Here is a 20,839-nt window from a genome sequence, read left to right as displayed (position 1 = left end):
GCAATGATTCATCATGTAAGGTAATTGTTTGGCTGAAAGATGTGCGAGGTCTGTCCGCGGGTAGAGAGGCAAAGTAGTGACGAGGAGACCTGGTTAGATGCCTTATATGGGTCCTGAGCACTTCAATTTCAATGTGAATCTTCACAAAGTTGTCTCTAGCCATTGCTATCGCAGCCGCTGTTAATGCACTCTGAGGCAGGCCTAGACAGATCCGGAGCGCTTGAGCTTGAACACTTTGTATTCTACGTAGATTCGTTTTACCTGTGTTGGTTATTGATGGCATGCTCTATCGCAGAAATCCTAGAAAAAACACCCTGTACAGTTGTAAGATGGCACTTGTCGACATTCCCCAAGTCTTGCCCGTGAAAAACTTCAACGGCTGGCAGATGCCTGTCAACCGTTTTTCACGTATTATGCATGAGGGCTCCATGATAAGTCCCTGTGGATTATGACGCCTAGAAACTTGTGCGATCGGACATGTGGTATTATTTGGCCATTTATCATTGCGCCGTAGTTAGTCATGGGTTTGCGCGTAAATGGCACTAGTGCGCATTTCTCGGAGGAAATTTCCAGGCCTCGATTACGGAGGTAGATAGCAGTTTGGGTGGCGGCTCTTAATTCTCGCTCGTACCTGTACGCGTGTTACTGCAGACATATATATAAAGATGTCATCTGCGTACATTGATAACGTGACTGTACTCGGCACGTTCTCATGGAGAGCAATTAGAGTTAGAATAAATAACACAGGGCTAAGTACACCGCCTTGGGGGACGCCGCGGCAGCTATTATGTAGAGAAGTATGGCCTTCTTCGATGCTTGCAAAATAGGATCGCATGCAGAGATAGCTGCGTATCCATCGAAACATCCGACCACCCAATCCTACGTCTGCGAGAGCAGAGAGGATGGCTTCATGCGTAACAATGTCATATGTTCCTTTGACGTCGATGAACAAAGAAGCGCAGAGACGCTTACGGCATTCCTCATGCTGAATGTAGGTGACCAGGTCGGCGAAGTAATCAATCGATGATCGACCACGTCGAAAGCCCGTCATGGCATCCGGGTAGGTGTTGTGGAACTCCAAGTACCAATCCAGGCGTCCTAGGGCTATCCTCTCCATTACTTTGCCCACGCATCTTGCCAAAGCGATCGGGCGATATGACGAGAGTTCCAACGGCGACTTGCCAGGCTTCAGCAATGGAACAAGGCGACTTGTCTTCCAGCTTGTTAGTAGTGCACCATCTCTCCAAGATTTATTGTACAGCTCAAGCAGAGCACCTCTCGCTCGCTCATCCAGATGACACAGAGCTCGGTAGGAAATTTCCTCAGGTCCTGGCGCTGATGCCCCGCCACACAAAGCGAATGCTGCCTTGAGATCATGAATTGAGAATGGTAGACTCATACGGTGATAACCTGGTGGCGGACTCGAAGGCGTTGGAATGTTGGGAGCTGTGAGTTGGCCGGATAATCTGGCGCAAAAATCCTCTGCCACGTCAATCTCCGCTCTCTTTTGAGAGAGGGCAAGAGCCTTGAATGCGAACGGGTGTACGGGGAGTGTCCGGATACCCCGCACCGTTCTGCGTAGTTGCGATCAAGGCTTGCGTGGAAGGCAGTCCAACGTTGCGAGTCGAGCTTGTCTAAGCGGCGCTGGATCTTCTTTTGTGTGCGTCTGGCAGTCCGTAGATCGTCCATTGTCTTCGTACGTAGGTATCTTTGCTCAGCACGTCATCAGATTACTTGAAGTTGTTCTAGTTCCACATCAAATTGCGTGAGTTTCGAAGTGCATGTCAGAGTGCGCATAGTGTCTTCTTCTGCGCTCTTGATTGCCTCTTCCAAGTCGAAAGATGGATTGCCGTCGCAGTAACCTTCCACCAGAGACTTAAATTGAGACCAGTCCTCACTTTCGATCGTATCTCGTATTTTGGAAGGGGACAATCCTCTGATCTTGACGTACGTGGAGACATGGTCACGCCCGTGCGTCTCTATGTCCGCAAACCACCCAACACGTCTGACAAGGCGTCGTGAGACAAAAGCAAAGTCAAGACAGCTGCTGTATGTGGAGCCACGTAGAAACGTAGGGCTTCCAAATATTCCAAATATTTGAATAGAAACTACTAGGTGTAGCCCAGAGAGCAGTGAAGGTGGCCCGAGAACAATGTTCTGCTGCGAGCGGTTCTGTTGCCGAGTTAGAGAAAGATGACGTGTGGGAGCATAAGCAGAAGCACTACATCCTTCAGCTTTTATTCTGCAGTCGCCATTTAGAAAATGCAGACTGTTTGTGGCATGTAATTACTTTACTCATGTTGCTTCATAAACACTGAAGAATACAGCCTTAAATGCATAACACGGGATGTAGCCATGCAATCGTTCAACGCGCAATTTACTCCAGCAGTGATCCCCCTCCCACACACGCACGCACACACAGGATAGGGGGATGGGTTGTCAAAACGGTTTGTATTCTTTTTGTTTCGTTCGCTGATTCGCGCAGAATACGTTTTCAGTTGTGTTTAAAGTATCAACATGATCGCAATAATACATTGCAGTAGAGCGCGTGTGCATGCGTGTGTGCCTTTATCCTTCGTATTTAGTGCGCACTTTTTACCGTTATTCAAGACAATGATAAGCAAGTGGGCCTGCACACTATGCTAAATACCTGGTTGTTTCATACGCCACCCATTTGAGTCCACGACATTCGCAATGCGCAAGTGGGTATGACATTCGCTTTTCATTCATACTTCGCGGACATCCTATAGTATGCCCTAAAGTTTGCTACGTAAAAAGTAGGAAGTGCGAACCTTCTGCATGATATGTTTCCTAGAAGATTTAAGAACTTCCCCTTTTAGAAAATTCTTTTTAAAAACGACCTTGCGACGTCGGGATTTTATTTTTTCTATTTATCAAATAAAGCGAAATACTAAACATTAGCATGAATGCTTCATACAGTAACAAACAAAGATGCATTTGTTCATGTTTTCCGTTAGTAGTTTTTAGTAGTTTAGAATATTCGAAAACATTGGTAAGGTTTGCTGCTGGACCCTGCGCAAGACTAAATTATTATCCCTGAGTGCCGCAGGCTTTCGTGAGCCATAAATACCTGCCGTGTTTGCTCAGTGGCTATGGTGTTGGACTGCTGAGCACGAGGTCACGGGATTGAATCTCGGCCACAGCGGCCACATTTCGATGGGGGCGAAATGCGAGAACACCCGTGCACTCAGATTTAGGTGCACGTTAAAGAACATCAAGTGGTCCAATTTTCCGGAGTCATCCACTACTGCATGCCTCAAAATGAGAAAGTGGTTTTGGCAAATAAAGCCCCATGAAAAGAAGAAAAGTGAGCCGTAAAGAATTCAGATAACCAAGAGTTCAGCTTTTTGATAGACGTACATTTCGTTACAGCAACAAGCTGGATGAGTTGTGGCAATAATAGTCCTTTCGGAGTTTATGTTTGCATGCACACGTGCGCCATGGAAGGCACAGCGTGCATATGCAAGTGTGGTAAGTACGGATTTCTTTTTTCCTAATGACGGCAGTGCTAGCTTAATCTTCTTGCCATGGAAATTGCAGCAAAGCTTAAAGGCTGCCTCTTGTATGACTTTAAAATGTCTAAACGAATGTTCTTACTGTCTAAATAAATTGTCAAAGAAAATCAGGTAATGCATTCTTGGAAGCAATACATTGCCTTATGTACCCTGATGCACCCCGATGTTCCGTACTTATATTGTGATATAATAAGTCAAAATGTGCTGTGTTATTATATAGGTAATGTGTTTCATATCAGCAGTGCTACTTTATTTTATTTTTTTTCTTCTTTTTAGTGCATTGTTCAATCGCACTAATGCACTTATCTGTTTATGTATGTTACATCCACTGCTGTATTGCCTCGTCATGGGCTGCCGGTATCAATAAATAAAAGACATGGAACACTTCTAGGCAACACTTACTCTTCACAACATTTTTAAATATTTGTATTTTTGTATTTGCAATTCCAGAAAGATGGCTCACACTGAAACTAGGGTAATTTTATTTTAAGGAGTGATGACGGACAAACACAGATAATTCGAGAACATTGGCAACATAATAAACTTTCATTGTAGTAGTAAGCCATTATATATGCCTCAAATACAATAAGCTTGAAATATTAGGCACAAAAATTCTATCTATCACGTTCAATTAGTTTTCCTGTTAAGGTCGCCAAGTGCCATTTCCTACTGTTTTCGTGGTTATCGGCTACACTGGCCTTGACCAGTTAACTTCTGAAGGCAGCTAGTAAACCCGGAGAATAAAGCTCTTCAAGGCATTATTGACTATAACAGTCTGGCTTACTTGCAAGATTGCTGTTTTGTTCTTGCGAAGGCGTACACTATAGTTCTTTGAAGTTCTTTGAGAGCAACCTAGAACAAGTGAACACATATACTTGCGGATATGAGCAGTCGGGTGAGACCCCTAGATCACTAGGTGACCAAGTATTTATTTTTGGAAATAAAAAATAGCCTAAAAAACCAAATGAAGCCGTTTGTGAACATCCCATTTTATTTTAACACGACTGTCGCTTTAACGACAGTGAAACAAACATTATTAGCGTGCCTAATCTTGGACGAAGCCAATTTGTTTGTCTGTTTGCGTTCTCAGATCGAACCGCTCCTCATTTTCTTAATGAACCTAACATAGCAAAATTCAATTCTTGTCCTTATACGACGGCCACTTTACTTGTTAGAGAATTACTTGGTAATTTGATCATCCCGTGTGTTTATGTGTCTATATTATTCTGCATTCGGATTACAGATTATTAAGCGTATCCCATTGCAGTCAATACTTTTAGGGTGTGTACTTTTCATTCTCCGCAATATATATGAAGTATGCCACTATGTTCATAAAAATTATGTTTGATATGTGGTAACAACTATGCTTTACTGTTTTGTGCTCCTCGACTATATTCGTGATTTATACGCTACGCACACGAAAGATTATGCACATGCTTTCGATGTTATCATAAAACAAACATGAGAGACACTCGCAGTGTAACAGAACACGGACGCTAGTTACCTGACAGTGGTCCATGCATCCGACATGCTGAGTGTCTGAAGCGTCTTTTGGGCAATATGGGCAGAAGTTCTTCTGAGATATTTTTTATTTGTTTTACTGAGTTAGTGTCTTGGCCTGTTTTACCCGTCCGGTATATCAGAACGCATTTTTGATCGTCATAAAAATATGTACACAAAACACACGTTGAAATTTATTCCCTGTGAGCCTTTTGTGAAGCGATGAAATAAATGCCATACAACGCAAGGGCTTCAATCATTGTCCCATGCATTTGTTTTATTTCTGCGCATTACTTCTGACAAGCAATGGGGTAGCATATATATATATATATATATCTATATATATATATATATATATATATATATATATATATATCATAAGAAGCCACCAAACACTGACACCAAGGACAACATAGGGGAAATTACTTGTGCTTAAGAAATGAAGTTATGAAACAATGAATTAATGGAAATTAAAGGGGATGAAAAAACAAGTTGCCGCAAGTGGGAACCGAACCCACAACCTTCGCATTTCGCGTGCGATGCTCTACCAATTGAGCTACCGCGGCGTCGTTTTCCCATGCACTTTCTTGAGTGTTTATGTGTCCTAGTAGAACCCTGGGAGCGTTAGCCAGCGTCACCACTCACAGACCTTGGTGGCGGACGTGGAACGTCTTTTTTGCCGCAGGCGTCACGAGAACGTGATCTTTTAGGGTGAAGGCGACTGGTCAATAAACCCACATATGCGACCTGAAGGCATCAATGTTCCCGGATTCGAGACCCTCGTTACGTGATAAACGAGAAGAAAGGGGGTTAACCGAGGGGCCCAATTTTTATAAATCAAGCCAAGTAATTTTTATTAAGCACAAGTAATTTCCCATATGTTGTCCTTGGTGTCAGTGTTTGTTGGCTTCTTCTGATCGGACATAAAAATTGGGCCCCTCGGTTAACCCCTTTCTTCTCGTTTACATATATATGTGTATATATGTATATATATATATATATATATATATATATATATATATATATATATATATATATATATATAGCGTGTGTCCGTTAATGAAGGCCGCAAACACAGGCAAAATGCCTCGAACGACCAGTCGCGCGCTAGTCTTGCATGCATTTTCGGGCTTCTGTCACACTCGGGAAAACACCTTTACGTAGCACGTATTGAGCAACAGTGAGCTTTACAGGGAGTTTTTCATGTCGCTCTACAATATTCTCAGTCACATTTTTCATGCAAATATAAAGCTTGAGAAGCTGAACTAATAATTAAATCAGATTATGTAATTAGGTCCTGCTAGCGGCATTCGCATATTTTTCTACCCTGGCCAAAGTTAGCTGGGACGCCCAGCTAACTTATATATATATATATACATATACATATATATATATATATATATATATGTATATATATATATATATATATATATATATATATATATATATATATATATATATATATATATATATATATATATATACATGCATAGGCCGACAGAGGAATCTGAACCTGGCAACGTTGAACGCTAGAACGCCATCTAGTGAGGCGCGTCTAGCAGTGCTATTGGGGGAATTAGGGGGCAGTACATGGCATATAATAGGGCTCAGTGAAGTTAGGAGGACAAGAGCACTATGTACAGTGCTGAAAAGTGGGCACATCCTGTGCTACCGGGGCTTAACGGAGAGAGGAGAACTAGGAGTCAGGTTCCTGATTAATAAGGACATAGCTGGTAACATACGGGAATTCTATAGCATTAACGAGAGGGTGGCAGGTCTTGTGAAGCTGAATAAGAGGCACAAATTGAAGGTCGTACAGGTCTACGCCCCTACATCCAGTCATGATGACCAGGAAGTCGAAAGCTTCTATGAAGACTTGGAATCGGCGATGGGTAAAGTCGAAACAAAATACACTGTACTGATGGCCGAATTCATTGCCATGGTAGGCAAGAAGCCGGCTGGAGACAAGTCAGTAGGGGAATATGGCAAAGGCTCTACGAATAGAAGGGGAGAGTTATTAGTAGAGTTTGCCGAACAGAATAATATGCCGATAATGAATACCTTCTTCCGCAAGCGGGATAGGTGAAAGTGTACGTGGAAGAGCCCGAATGGCGAGACTAGAAATGAAATAGACTTTATACTCTGTGCTAACCCTGACATATTGCAAGATGTGGACGGGCTCGGCAAGGTGCGCTGCAGTAGCCACAGGATGATATGAACTCGAATTAGCCTAGACTTGAGGGGAAAACGGGAGAAGCTGTTACATAAGAATCCGAACAATGACTTAGCCGTACGAGGGAAACTAGAGGAATTCCGGATCGCGCTGCAGAACAGGCACTCGGCCTTAACTCTGGAAGAGGACCTTTGTGTTGAAGATATGAACGACAATCTTATGGGCTTCATTAAGGAGCGTGCAATAGAAGTCGCTGGTAACTCTGCTGGACATGATGCCAGTAAGCTATCGCAGAAGGCTAGAGATCTGATGAAGAAATGCCAATGTATGTAAGCCTCTAACTGTACACCTAGAATAGAACTGGCAAAACTTTCCAACTTAACAAGCGTAAGACAGCTGACATAAGGAAGTGTAATATGAATAGAATTGAAGATGGTCTCGGGAACGGAGGAAGCCTAAAAGCAGTGAAGAATAAACTAGGAATAGGCAAGAATCTGCTATATGTGTTATGAGACCAAAGCCAGTAATATCATTACTAATATAGAGGAGACAGTTCAAGTTGCTGAGGAGTTCTATAGATATTTATACAGTACCAGTGGCACCCCCGACGTTAATTGAAGATTGAAGAGAGAATACTCTAAGGAATTGGAAATCCCACAAGTAAAGCCGGAAGAATTAAAGAAAGCCTTGGAAGCTATGCAAAGGGGGAAGGCAGCTGGGGAGGATCAGTTCACAGCAGATTTGTTGAAGGATGATGGGCAGATTGTTCTAGAAAAACTGGCCACGCTGTATACGCAATGCCTCATGACTTCGTGCGTACCGGAATCTTGGAAGAACGCTAACCTAGTCCTAATCCATAAGAAAGGGGACGCCAAAGACTTGAAAAACTGTAGACCGATCAGCTTACTGTCCGTTGCCTCCAAACTATTTAGTAAGGTAATCGCAAATAGAATAAGGAACACCGTAGACTTCCGTCAACCAAAGGACCAGGCAGGATTGCGTAAAGGCCACTCAACAATAGACCATATTCACACTATCAATCAGGTGATAGAGAAATGTGCGGAATATAATAAACACGTATATATTGTGTAGGGAAGAGGAATGCCTGGCGCTGCAGACACATAGCCACTCGTCCGGGGGGCGCGAGCTCGAGATTGCCTGAGCTGCTATACTTAGGACGCGCTGCCTGCTGCTCTCTTGGACCGTATTCATATTAGAATAGCTTTCATTGATCATTAGAAAGCGTTTGATTCAGTCTAAACCTCAGCACTGATGGAGGCATTATGGAATCAGGGTGTAGAGAAGCCGTATGTAAAAGTACTGAAAGATATCTACAGCGGCTCCACAGCCACCGTAGTCCTGCATAAAGAAAGCAGTAAATTCCCAATAAACAAAGGTGTCAGGCAGGGAGATACAATCTCTCCAATGCTATTCACAGCGTGTTTACAGGAGTTATTGAAAGATCTGGATTGGGAATAATTCGGTATAAGAGTTTATAGAGAATATCTTACGAACTTGCGATTCGCCGATGATATTGCCTTGCTTAGTAACTCAGAGGACCAATTGCAATACATGCACACTGACCAGGAGAGGCAATCTAGAAGTGTGGGTCTAAAAATTAATCTGCAGGAAACTAAAGTAATGTTTAACAGTCTCGGAAGAGGACAGAAATTTACGATAGGTAGTGAGGCACTGGATGTAGTAAGAGAATACATGTACTTAGGACAGGTAGTGTCCGCGGATCCGGATCATGAGACTGAAATATTCAGAAGAATATGAATGAGCTGGGTTGCGTTTGGCAGGCGCTCTCAGATCATGTACAGCAGGTTGCCATTATCCCTCAAGAAAAAATTGTATAACAGCTGTGTCTTACCTGCACTCACGTACGAGGCAGAAATCTGGAGGTTTACGAAAAGGGTTCTACTTAAATTGAGGACGACGCAATGAGGTATGGAAAGAAGAATGATGGGTGTAACGCTAAGGGATAAGAAAAGAGCAGATTGGGTCAAGGAACAAACGCGAGTTAATGACATCGTAGTTGAAATCAAGAAAAAGAAATGGGCATGGGCAGGACATGTAATGAGGATGGAAGATAACCGATTGACATTAAGGGTTACGGACTGAATTGCAAGGGAAGGGAAGCGTAGCCGGGGGCGGCAGAAAGTCAGGTGGGCGGATGAGATTAAGAAGTTTGCAGGGACAACACGGCCACAGCTGGTACATGACCGTGGTAGTTGGAGAAGTATGAGAGAGGCCTTTGCCCTACAACGGGCGTAACCAGGCTGATGATATATATATATATATATATATATATATATATATATATATATATATATATATATATATATATATATATATATATATATAGAGAGAGAGAGAGAGAGAGAGAGAGAGAGAGGTGTGTGTGTGTGTGTGTGCGAAACAAAAGCAAGTAAAGCCTGCGTACATGAAACGGCATGTTAGATTTTACATTCTTCGAAAAACTGTGCCTTCAAGGAGTTCCTCAATTGTGCGAACGTGTTATTCGAAGACTTACTTCGTACTAAGGCCTTATCTTTGAGCTTTTGTAAGACGGCAGAAAATAATGCATACGTTCATGTCGAACACGGTTGCTGTAGTGAGCCGTTCAACATTTTTGTAACAGCACTAAGTCTGGAACGTCGAGCAGGCAGTCGTTGTCGGCGTGAAATCTGAGGTCGATGTGTCATTCCACTGACTTAGCCACACTTGGTAGCACAACTCTAGACGGGTGCACCCATAATTCTAAATAATACACTGAGCTAGTTCCTTGTTTCTTGGGAGCAGTTCGAAACAAATTGTTTAGGAAAGTCCGCAACAGCAGGATGCTGTGTTAGAGTTGTCACGATGAGCGCCTCCAGCGGATAGTGTTTGTTTTTACGTAATCAGGCGCGCTAAAAGGCAAAGCTATATCAATTTGTTTGTATTCTGTTTCTGCCCCTAGACCTCTATAATTTGTCTTTTTTTTACCCACACCCACTTTGTGTCTATGTCACACGATATTACGATAACCTCTGAAACTTATACGCTGGTATGACGTATACACACTAATTATGCATGATCAGGATGAACATGAAAAACATATTTCTTCCCAATGCTGCACTCTTTTCTCTTCAGCCCTTGCTGTAGGTAACAAACGTTCATGCTGCGTCCTGCCCACGTATATATTAAGCGACCTCACAAACAGAGAGAACTGACCTCGTCAAAGTGAGGCTATAAGATGCTAAAATATCAAATCTCCTCGAATCCGCTTTGATTTAAGAGAAACGCCTGGATGAATGCCTGGGCTAAAAGCGGCATTCAGCAGCTTCACAAAGGCCAATGAACTATCTTACATGGCAGCAGCAACAAGAAAATGTGGCACTTGAAAGAATTACCACACAGAAGGCTTAATAAATAGGCTGAACAAAACGAAATCTCTTTTCGAATTGCCAAAGACTGCCCCGTTCTGAAAGAAATAAAAAAAATGACGGCCCTCCACTCGCTCTAGTACTGTCTACTCGAAGCTGGCGAGGCGGGATTTCTCTGTGTACAAAATGGTTTTTTACGTTGAGGTATGACGTTGTCAAGCCCTATGGGCACGCTTATCACATCACTCAGCGGACTCTTCTTCCCTGATGATAACTTTGAGCGGCAATTTGAAGCTTCTGTTGTACGTTGTCGCGACTTTAGAACGGCCACCCTAAAGTATGCTAATGGAAGCAGATCCATTGCAGACGCTTGAACCGGCCTCTTCCTCCAGTTATCTACTTTCACTGTACTAGCTTCGACCCAACGGAACTCTGTTCACTTCTGTACGCTCCTCGCCTTTTGTCGGCTAATCGTACAAGAAAAATCAGTCAATATCGCAATGCTATTTGGTTTCAAATTAAGCAAACTTAACTTTTTCTAAAAAGAAAAGTGATTGACTGGGCTATTCAAACATTGAATCAGGTTTCCACCCAATTTTTGCGTCGGCGGTTCCGTGATTCCGCAGAAATAATTTGCCATATTCTGTGAGTGACCACCTCGGAAAGGCGTGGGTTACGGGTTCGAATCCTGGGACAGGACGAGTTCCCCCACGACTGTGAACAGTTACTTCTGAAAACGCCGTATAGTTTTCCTTTCTAGCTTCATGCTGCATTCGGGTGGATGACTATTTTTCTGTTTCATTATACCTCATCCACCTTTTGCAATTCCGTAGAACTAATTACGCACAAGCGTAACTCGCAAGCCAGCGCCATCAACGGTGGCTCTTTGAAACAGCAAAATAAGCGAACAAGTAAGGCATCTGAAGGTGAAAAAAAATCGCGCTCTGGGGAAACTACGAAAAAAGCGCCGGCGCACGGCAAAGTAGCGACAACTAGAGAAAAATGTACGTAATATTGAGCCAAGGGGGGTAGGAGAAACGATGCGTGGTGGTGGACGGAGGTAGGTACAGGCACGCCGGGTGAACCTCCTATGGCAGTTGCTACAGGTTTTGTATGCGGTACGGACGTATCGGGTCCGTCTACTGATAATGTCCTCCTCACACGCCATGCGCTCTGCGTGCGAGTGAAAGCATGCCGCGATAAGCCAATGATGGCACCTCAATCTTACGTACGTAAGGGTAGAAGCGTGCCGTATTCTGTCGCGCGCATGGCACCGAGGGCGGAGAAGGATGGCGGCGATGTATTTCGGTAGCGCGCGTTCGTGTGGCCTTTATCTTGAAAGTGATGCGCTTTGGGAGCACAGTCTAGGTGGGCCAGACAGCTCTTAGTTTTGCGTGCGCTGTGTCCTCATCGCTTAGCTTTCATTGAAATGATAAACAGCACGAAAGTCAATTCGCTCGCTGCTGCTGCCGCGATTCCTAACGGCAGCGTTTTTACAGCGAGTGTCCACGGTCATCGAGTGCGAAGTGTTCATGTTTGCCTGTGCACGCTGACACCATACTGGTGAATTTAGTTAGTAAGGGAATCTTTACGAAGGGGTGTTATATTGCGGCGGCTGCCATGTCTACAATGTGATCTGCGATGTGGACCGTCTAGGCATTTAGGCGCGCCGAGGACCGGCAGCATCGTGTCCGCTATAGCACTCATATGCTTTATGCTTGCGCTTCACCAGCGTTTACAAAATGAAATGTCACAGTAACGTTTTTTGCCAAATCCTACATAAACATAGAATATATATCTTATGAGTTCGACATGCTGTGAATAGGTACTTTATGGACTGCACCAGAACAGGGAGAGGGGAGCGAGGGATTCCAGAGAGCAGTTCACAGTTAAGCATTTGAGGGAGTAAACAGACCTCATTTCAATAAAAACTGTAGCTTGGTCTGTTGCATCCACTGCAGATTTCACTCAAACAATGTAATTTTATTGTCACACTACGTATCCAACAGATATGTAGCCCTGAGTGTATAGAACGGTATATCGAAGCAAGAAACGCAACGAATTGCATGGAAATACACGGCTCTCGTACGCTACTTATGACGTAAGGGGTTCAAAAGCAGGATGCAGTGTTATCTTCTTTCCGTGGGGGGCCTATATTTTCCGGCAGAACGAGTTGGTGTACGCTCGGTCATTGAATTCCCCACAGTGCACTAACCAACCAAAACGGCTTTCTAATGAATCACCATGATTTTTAATTAGCTTTCTTTCAAAAGAGAAATAGCGGTGTCTATATATATGACAAAATAAAATTTGTTATTAGATTACCCACAGTGAGCAATACACTGAAATGAGTACGGACGGCTTTTAACAAACTAAATACGCGGAGTGCAGCTTAGCGAAAATTGTAGAATGTCCATCATCTAAGCATAGTGAGCCTGGAGGCCTTGAAAGTGCTGCATCTTGCATGCACTGCTGCATACACTCAGTCATTTTATTCGGTACCTGACCGCAGAGAACAGCTTCTACAACAGCCTTTATTTTCCTTCACCTCCTTTCCGATCATATATGTGTATCCCTTGCTGTTGCAGTGGCTGACCCACCTTTCAAGGCACCACCATCGAAGCCATGCCAGCCCATCACCGGTTAGCCGTCAACTAATCTACGCATGGGTGTAAAAAATTTGCTTGTTTGAGCAGTAAATAAATACGTTACCAAGCATCGCACATATCCTTCTAATATGGGCGTTGCCTACCATGCAAATAACGCTGGAAGCTGGATCACAAAAAAAAAGATGGCAAATAATTTTTCTCTATTTGACTGTATACATTCGTAGGTATTCGGTGTAAATTTGTAGGCACAAACACCCAGCCCAATGTTGCACTAAGTTGTTTTGTGGCTGAACATTCTTGAATTAGTATTTCCAAACTGGAACTCTCACAGAAATTAAGTGATAGAAATTAACTGATTTATAATGATAGAAATCAACCGTAAACTGTCCAAGCAACAGTTGCTCTTTTTGGAAAGAATGAATGCACTTTGTAGACGATCACAAGGAAGAAGACGGGACAGGTGCAAACTAACAACTGAAGTTTATTCAGTTGCGCCTGTCCCGTCTTGTTCCTTGTGATTGTCTACAAAGCGCATCCAATCTTTCCAAATACAATGAACCAACTTGCCCAACCAACGCATTCTGTTAAGTTACTCTATAGAAATATGTGGTGGTGATAGATTTCATAACTGTGACAATCTAGAGAGCTGTGCCGTTACTATTGTTATCAATTACCATGCTAGCTGACCGCTACTTGTTTACAAGTGGTGTTTGAAGTGGTGTGAGAGACAAAAGTCTACAACACATGCAAAGCCACACTGTTTTATAGCCGACGTACCAGAATAAAAAATATACTTCGGGCATTTAGGCTCCCCGCCTATTACCATTCCATGCGCGTAATGAATGTCATTTAATTGACTTACTGTCCACAATGGGACTGCATTTTGCAAGGGCTGTAAATGCATCTATAAAATATAGGAGGCTGCAATACACTTTTTACTAGTCAGCCTTCCGGGGGCTTCCTTGTGGGCATGCATCGTATTATTGGAATTTTCGCAAATGAGTTGGAGCTACTTCCGAAGCTGTAACGCTTCATTGGGAGCAAATACTCTGGTTTACAAAATAATCTATTCCATCCCGTCCATCGAAACGGAAAAAGAAGCTAAAACGTCACTCCAGATTACAACCAAGAGCTAGTGGTCGTAAAATTGCTGCTAGAAAATACTTTATACAGCTCTTGTGGCATTGTAGCAAATGATCCTAAAAAAACAGGTCACACTATTCGAGCAGGGAGAATAAAGAATGAACACTCATGAAAACGTTTGGAAGAAGCCATAAACGATAATTGACCAAGTCAACTATAGCTTTCTTCTGTATCTTGCCACGTATTCACTGGATATTCGTGAATCTCTAAAGCGTCTCAGCATATTAGCAGACACGAGAAGTTGAAAACCCGCTACTGGACACAATGTTAACACAATACAGTTAATCTTGCTAAAATCACACCCTACTTCAAATTCAGTAGCAATCGCCAGTAGCTTTACGATCGCGGCAGCTTCTTCCTTGGAATCGCTAACCATCAAGCAGCGGCAAAAAACACATAATCGTCTGTTGCGGAAGATGGAGAGCTCGCAGCTGGCGTGGGTTCTGTACACCGGTCTTCCACACGTGCGTGACGTCACCTGAGCATGTGTCCACTATTGAGCTGCTCTTCTCTCTAGAAGGATCAGCCAGGAATCGCACGCGCGAATACCACAGACGCAGTGGCTCGTGTTGCCTGGTCAACTAGACAGCACCGATTACATAACTAGCGCCCAAGTTCTCTCTTGCCGCGATCTTTATTGGGCGAGATTGGTCGATGTTTATCCAAAGTGGCCAAAGTTGCTAAAGAAAGCTATTACTTTAAAATGTTTCTCACTGGTTTTTTTTCTATACTTTACCTAGGGCTGGTCGTTGAAGACTTAAATGCGTCGTATTTCCCTAAATTTTCGGCATTCGGCAAATACTGACGACAAGGCATCTCGACAAATAAGAGCAAAATCTGTGAAAACAGTAGCAAGTAGCACTATAACTTATGGGGTGGACACGCAGAGGAAGTTGTTTCGGTACGCGTGGAAAAACGCGCTGGTCACCAGGGTTGACGGTCGCGATCTTGAATTGCTATGCCGTGTTCAATGGACCCGCATTCAAGACCAGGCCGGCTCTCTGAATGAACTTGGCCTCTCCTCTCAGCCCTTACAATCACAATAAATTCACATTTAGCTCACTGATCAATTGTTGACAATCGCTGGGGAACTTGTGGTAACTGCTTTTATTAGGAGAAACACAACGTAGCCGTGGCGAGGTAGGCCACATAGGAAAAACACGTACTCGTTCTCCATTCTCCGTAGCATCTCTAACCCCGCTCCATTTAGCACACCCTTGCGAGGTCGAAGTCGCGTCTACTAAAACTCCCCATAATGACATACAAATGCACTCGGACTGCGGTGAACACGTGCACTCAATATACAGATGGTGGTGTTCCGGGCTTCCTGCGCTTGGAACTGTAACTCTACACTCTGAGATCCATGCGGGTTGATGACTGGTGCTCTAGTGGCTGCTGCATGATTTTTCAGCCTACGCCATAGACCTTTTCTCAGCTTTTGCGCTCGATGTGAAGAGACGCAAGATAACTTCAAGGGCGGAGGCGTTGAAGGTGTCCTTGATTATGTTGTGGTCTTTGCGAAAGTCAACTGACTATTCTGCGGGTAGCATACAAAACAGCGTAGCAGGCTACATAAATCTGTGTCTTTCCGGTCCGACATTCAGTGCCTTCAGACAGGCAAAGGTCGTTAGAACATGGTCATAAAGTCGTGGGAGCAAGTTAATACATATAATCACTCTTACCCGGGGCAAGTTGATCAGTTCCGTCAAGCGTTCGTGCAGGAGCACATCTCGATCGAAGTGCTTTTTGAGAATGTCTGCGGCATAGGCGCAGGTTGCCTTCGTAGCTTATATTAGTGCAGCGTAGTGCGGCTGTGGTTTTGCCAGTCGATGCTTTGCGAATGTACAAGAGCTTTGTATTTATGGACAACCTGCCGGAACAGTTCCCAAAATGTTTGCCATTCCAGCTTGCTTGCGCTGAATTTCTGAAGTTCTAATTACGGTACTTTCAACTGATCTGTCACGTGCAGGTTTCGCGTGTCCGCAGTAGAAATTTCAGTTTCCTCAATACCAGCTATTGCTTGTGGTGGTATCATTCGCTGAAAGTGGGAAATTTTTGTTTATTGACGAACTGGTGGTGTACTCCTCGCTAATTACCTCGTCACGAACGGGCGGTTTAATAATCAAGACATGAAGCTTGAAGGCTTTGATCAGAGCTCCAACGCGTCTTCGATTTCCACGATATGGTCCGGCTGTTGTAGGGTAATGGCACCGAATGTCTGGAACGCCATGAACTTCTCACTACGATGTGAAGCGCGGCGTGGGTTCCGAGGTTTTTGCTTGTAGGTGCTTCACTGGAGTTGTCTTCAGTTCCCTTGCACTACTTCGCCAACTTTGCTCCGAACAAATGTTTATGCTGTTGCTCTTTGACCCCTTATCGATAGTCACAGGAAAACTTTCGTAATGTAGATTTACTGAGAGAAATACAGCCTAATAGTGGCAAGGTAAGCCACAGAGAAGAAAACACGTCTGTTCACTCCATGCTGTCCCTAGCGACACCAGTCCGGTTCCCACCACACACCTCCAAGAAAACAAAAAGAAAGTAATGTGAGCGCTGGAATACAGGAGCGAAGTTGGACAAGGTCAGTGTTCCCAAATTAGGCGCAGAGTTGAGGCTTCACAACTTCACTTCAGGCTGCTCTATATTTACGAAAATTTCTCTGAAGCAGGACCAAGACACCAGATGATCATCGAATCATTCAGACGTCTCTGACTTTCTAATCTGCGATTTGTGTGAATTAATGCTAACGCCATGAGCTGCTCTAAAACATTTGGTCACCCCCTTACCCTGGACAGTTGTCCAGAAAGCAGATGCTTCCCTATATGCAGCTATCGGAGCAAGCTGTCATCAAGAAAATGTGAACGATGACTATTATTGATCTGTTAATTTTCTAGTGTACCATCCCATTACATTGTTTGATTGCCTAATTAAATGTAGCTTTAATGAAATATATACAATTCGGCTCAATGGTGCAAAGGTAAACTGAACAAAATTTCAAGTTCAGGTAAGTTAGGTTTGTCTTTTCTCCGTGCATTACATGAAAACTAATTCAGTCATTGCTTTGCGTAGATTTCTTGATCGACGCGCTTTCTTTAATGCTCCTCCACGCTGACCCACAGTGCACATATACCGGAGTGTTGAAAACATACGCCCGCCTTCGCCACCGCCTCTATTGGCGTGGAATGTACCGCTTCGTTCACCGCTACATTTGTTCATGTCGCTTACAGCGCCTTAAGAAGCCTCCTTACCATTCAACCGCTCCACTATAGCCGTTTTCTTGTCCTGTACACCCTTTTGACCGCGTTGGCTTTGACTTGTACGGACCTCTTCCTATCACTTTCGTTGGCAACCACTGAATAATAGTTTCCATTGATCATCTCACGCAATACGCAGAGACTTCGCCTTTGCCATCTGCATCGGCAAGTAACGTTGCCTCCTTCATTTTAGGACACATCATTCGCTGGCTTGGTCTTACATGAGCTGCTTAACCACCGAGGACGATGTCGAAGCGGTTCTAAAGTAGTGCCACATTGTTCACTGAACTGCCACTGCCTGCCATCCTGAAACGAAGAGTTTGACAGGAATATTTAATCGAACAGTAGGTGACATGCTTGCAATGTACCTCGCTTCCAACCACTCAAATTGGGACCATGTTCCTCCTTTTGTGACGTACGCCCATAATACCGCAACGCAGACCGCCACTGGATATTCTGCATACTTCTTACTTTACGGGCGCGAGCCATCGTGCACGCTAGACACCATCCTGCCGTACCACCCTCACGTGAATGAGTCGACGACAGTCTCTTGAGCGACTAACAACCCTGTATGCTGTCGCCAGATATCTCGCTCTATCACCATGGCTGATCAGCAACGTCCGAAATACCATCACGATGCCTCGAAGAATCTCACGTCTTATACCCCCGACTCACTTGTATGGCTCTAAATCCCATCAACAAGGTCAGTCAAAGAAACTTGGTCTGAAGTACCACGACCTCTACCGTGTTGTCAAGCAAATTTCGCCATTAAATTTTGTCATCGAGTTGTTTGAGCCGGCTTCCGATCAACGACGTCGAAGGTGTGAGATCGTGTATATAGACTGGTTAAAGCCCTACTATGACGCCGCTTTCATGTACTATTCCTAGGTTGCCAGGAGGGCTCTTTCCCAGAGGGGAAGTGAATGTAGTGAAGAACATGCAAGAAGATGGTTACGAATGAGAATCTAGAGGCTTGTACCCTGTTCCCTACTATTGTCGGTTTGCTTACTATGGCTGTGTCTATTTTATAAAACGAGTACTGAATCCAAACACCCACATTATGTAATATTAGATTCTTTTTTAAAACTTAAAATAACTGCCCAACCATGATTTTCAAAAAACAAACAGTTTATAGAATGAGTTTCTGTTTTTATTGAACAAACTAAGGATTTAACATGCCGCGCATTTGAACCAATCTTGAACTAGGTGTGATATATTCATTTCAAGGGCCAATGGAAAAACATGGAAATAGTGATTTCACACCCTTAAAAGCAATCGCTTAGGGAATATTTTAGAAATGCTATTGTTTCACGATCGTTAATCTTTGTATTCGTGTCGGCCATAGCCTTGCCCTCATTTGCACCCAATTTTATCTGGGTTGTTTCTATAGTTCTCGTAAAAACAACGGGCTGAATTCCGCGGCTTTCGAAAAGCATACGTATACGGCTCGAAGCACTTGCTTACATAACTTACCAAATGGTTGCTAGCAAACACATTTTAGATTTCATCTACAAATCTCTCATTATCTGTCTGGAATTTTTGCTAAGTATAAACGGAGTTCCTCATTTACGTCATCAATGAAAAAGTGGATGCCTCACGCAGTTATAAAAACTAGCAGAAAACGACTGCTCAGGAATTCCTACAAAGAAATTCTCTACAAAACAACAAAATTTTCCACACATGACGCATAAAGTGCCTCAAATGTTCTCGAATTTTGAGGTCGGTGTGATGTAGACAAATAGTCATTTTTAAAAGAAAAGAGACGAAAGGAAAAGAAAGAAAAACTGGTGCGCAAGAAGAACCTTACACATTCAAGAAGGCAGAGAGATGCGCTGGTTTGCTGGAGCTTGCTTGTGCAATCTTTTTCACGTCTCGTCGTCATGAGCTGTAAATTGTTCTTTCTCCCAATATTGTAATACTAACTGGCCCAGCTATCTTTCCTAGAGCATATTTCCTACCGGGCACAAGGTTACAGGAAATAGCGGTCGCTTAACGCTTTTGGGAAAGTATTAAAAATTCTTTCTTGGAGAAGGGCTTTTTTTATACACACACATTTAACTTAGGATGCACATCAGCCATACTGATGCCCTCGTTTTCACAGTGTTGATACTGGTTTTTTCTACAGTTCTCTCAGAATAGCGCTCAATTGTTCGCCGTTCGTCAAGAACGCATATACCACTTAAGAGCGTTTGCATACGAAATTGTTATCAGAAGCGAATATACTTTTATACAATTAAACTTTCTCTACGTATTTTCCGTGGCAAGCCGTTTAGAAACTCAAATATAATCAAGGCGCCTTGCTTAGTTCACCGATAACACCGTCGAATCAAACGATGCACTTTGTATTTCACATTCTTCTTAGCTCTTCTTAGCTCCTTGTAGGTGACATAGTTGGAGCTTCCTGCAATTAAAACTTAAGCGACTATTAGCCACTCATTTTTGCTGGTGGCCTATGGTGTTTCGTTACAGGAACACCATGTTTTCACATGTTCGGAAGAAAAGGAGACTCTATAAGATCAGAGCTAAGATAAATACTTTAACAAGAACGGTGATACGTACATCATTGTCTGCATATTACTTTTTAATTGAGAAGGCCGAGTTTAAGGTTCTATATGTAGTATATCTGTGCGGCAGTCACTTCGGTCAGCTAATTTGTTTTGCTATGTTCGTAACTGTGCATCTAAACATTCATACAAAGCGTTGATTTAGAGAAATAGGTGTACAAATAGAGCCTCTATAAACACTGAGCTGCCGCTCTGGTTGGAATGCGAGGATATATCTGTGAAATTTTTCGCTGTTCCCTATCCCCTTATTATGTGCCAGCTTTCCCAGCAACACATGATGTGGACTAATTATCAGTTTGACACGAAAACACGAGCTTTCGATAAAGAAACAATTTTTCAGTGGACATTCACAAATCTAGCTTTGGCGTAATAATTAACGTGTCCTTCTCCAGTTGTCGCACTTGTAATCGACGGCGTAGCAGTATTACATGCTACCGATGCGTTTTTACAATAAAGCTGACATCATTTGGTTCATCTAAGTTACAACTATTGGGTACCTGTTGAAGCGAAAATATTCCCTTGGCGATTTCGAGGTCCTGCCCACGGATAAGAACGAATCTTTCATTAACTGCGACGCTTTCTCCAGATAAAAATCATGAATTTTGGTTGTAGTTTTGTAATACAGAAGAACGATTTTAATTTTTTTCTGCTCTAAGCTTGCCTTCCCCTTGCAGCCTTCCATAGCACTCATC

At 43.3% G+C, this 20,839-nt stretch overlaps 1 protein-coding gene across 1 annotated transcript in view; it reads left to right on the top strand.

The window, feature by feature from the left end:
• The window catches only part of LOC142587094 (uncharacterized), a 57,412-nt gene extending 44,117 nt beyond the window's left edge, over nt 1-13,295 (top strand). The window contains exons 8-9 of the mRNA XM_075697980.1: nt 3,394-3,492; nt 13,166-13,295. Coding sequence (XP_075554095.1) covers nt 3,394-3,492; nt 13,166-13,224 — 158 coding nt within the window. The 3' untranslated portion in view covers nt 13,225-13,295. The remainder of the gene's footprint in view (nt 1-3,393; nt 3,493-13,165) is intronic.
• The last annotated feature ends 7,544 nt before the right edge of the window (nt 13,296-20,839 follow it).

The sequence above is a fragment of the Dermacentor variabilis genome, chromosome 7, assembly GCF_050947875.1.
Source record: "Dermacentor variabilis isolate Ectoservices chromosome 7, ASM5094787v1, whole genome shotgun sequence".
Classification (NCBI taxonomy): Eukaryota; Metazoa; Arthropoda; class Arachnida; order Ixodida; family Ixodidae; genus Dermacentor; species Dermacentor variabilis.
The sequence above is the reverse complement of the archived record's forward strand: the minus strand, read 5'-3'. Positions and strand labels throughout refer to the sequence as shown.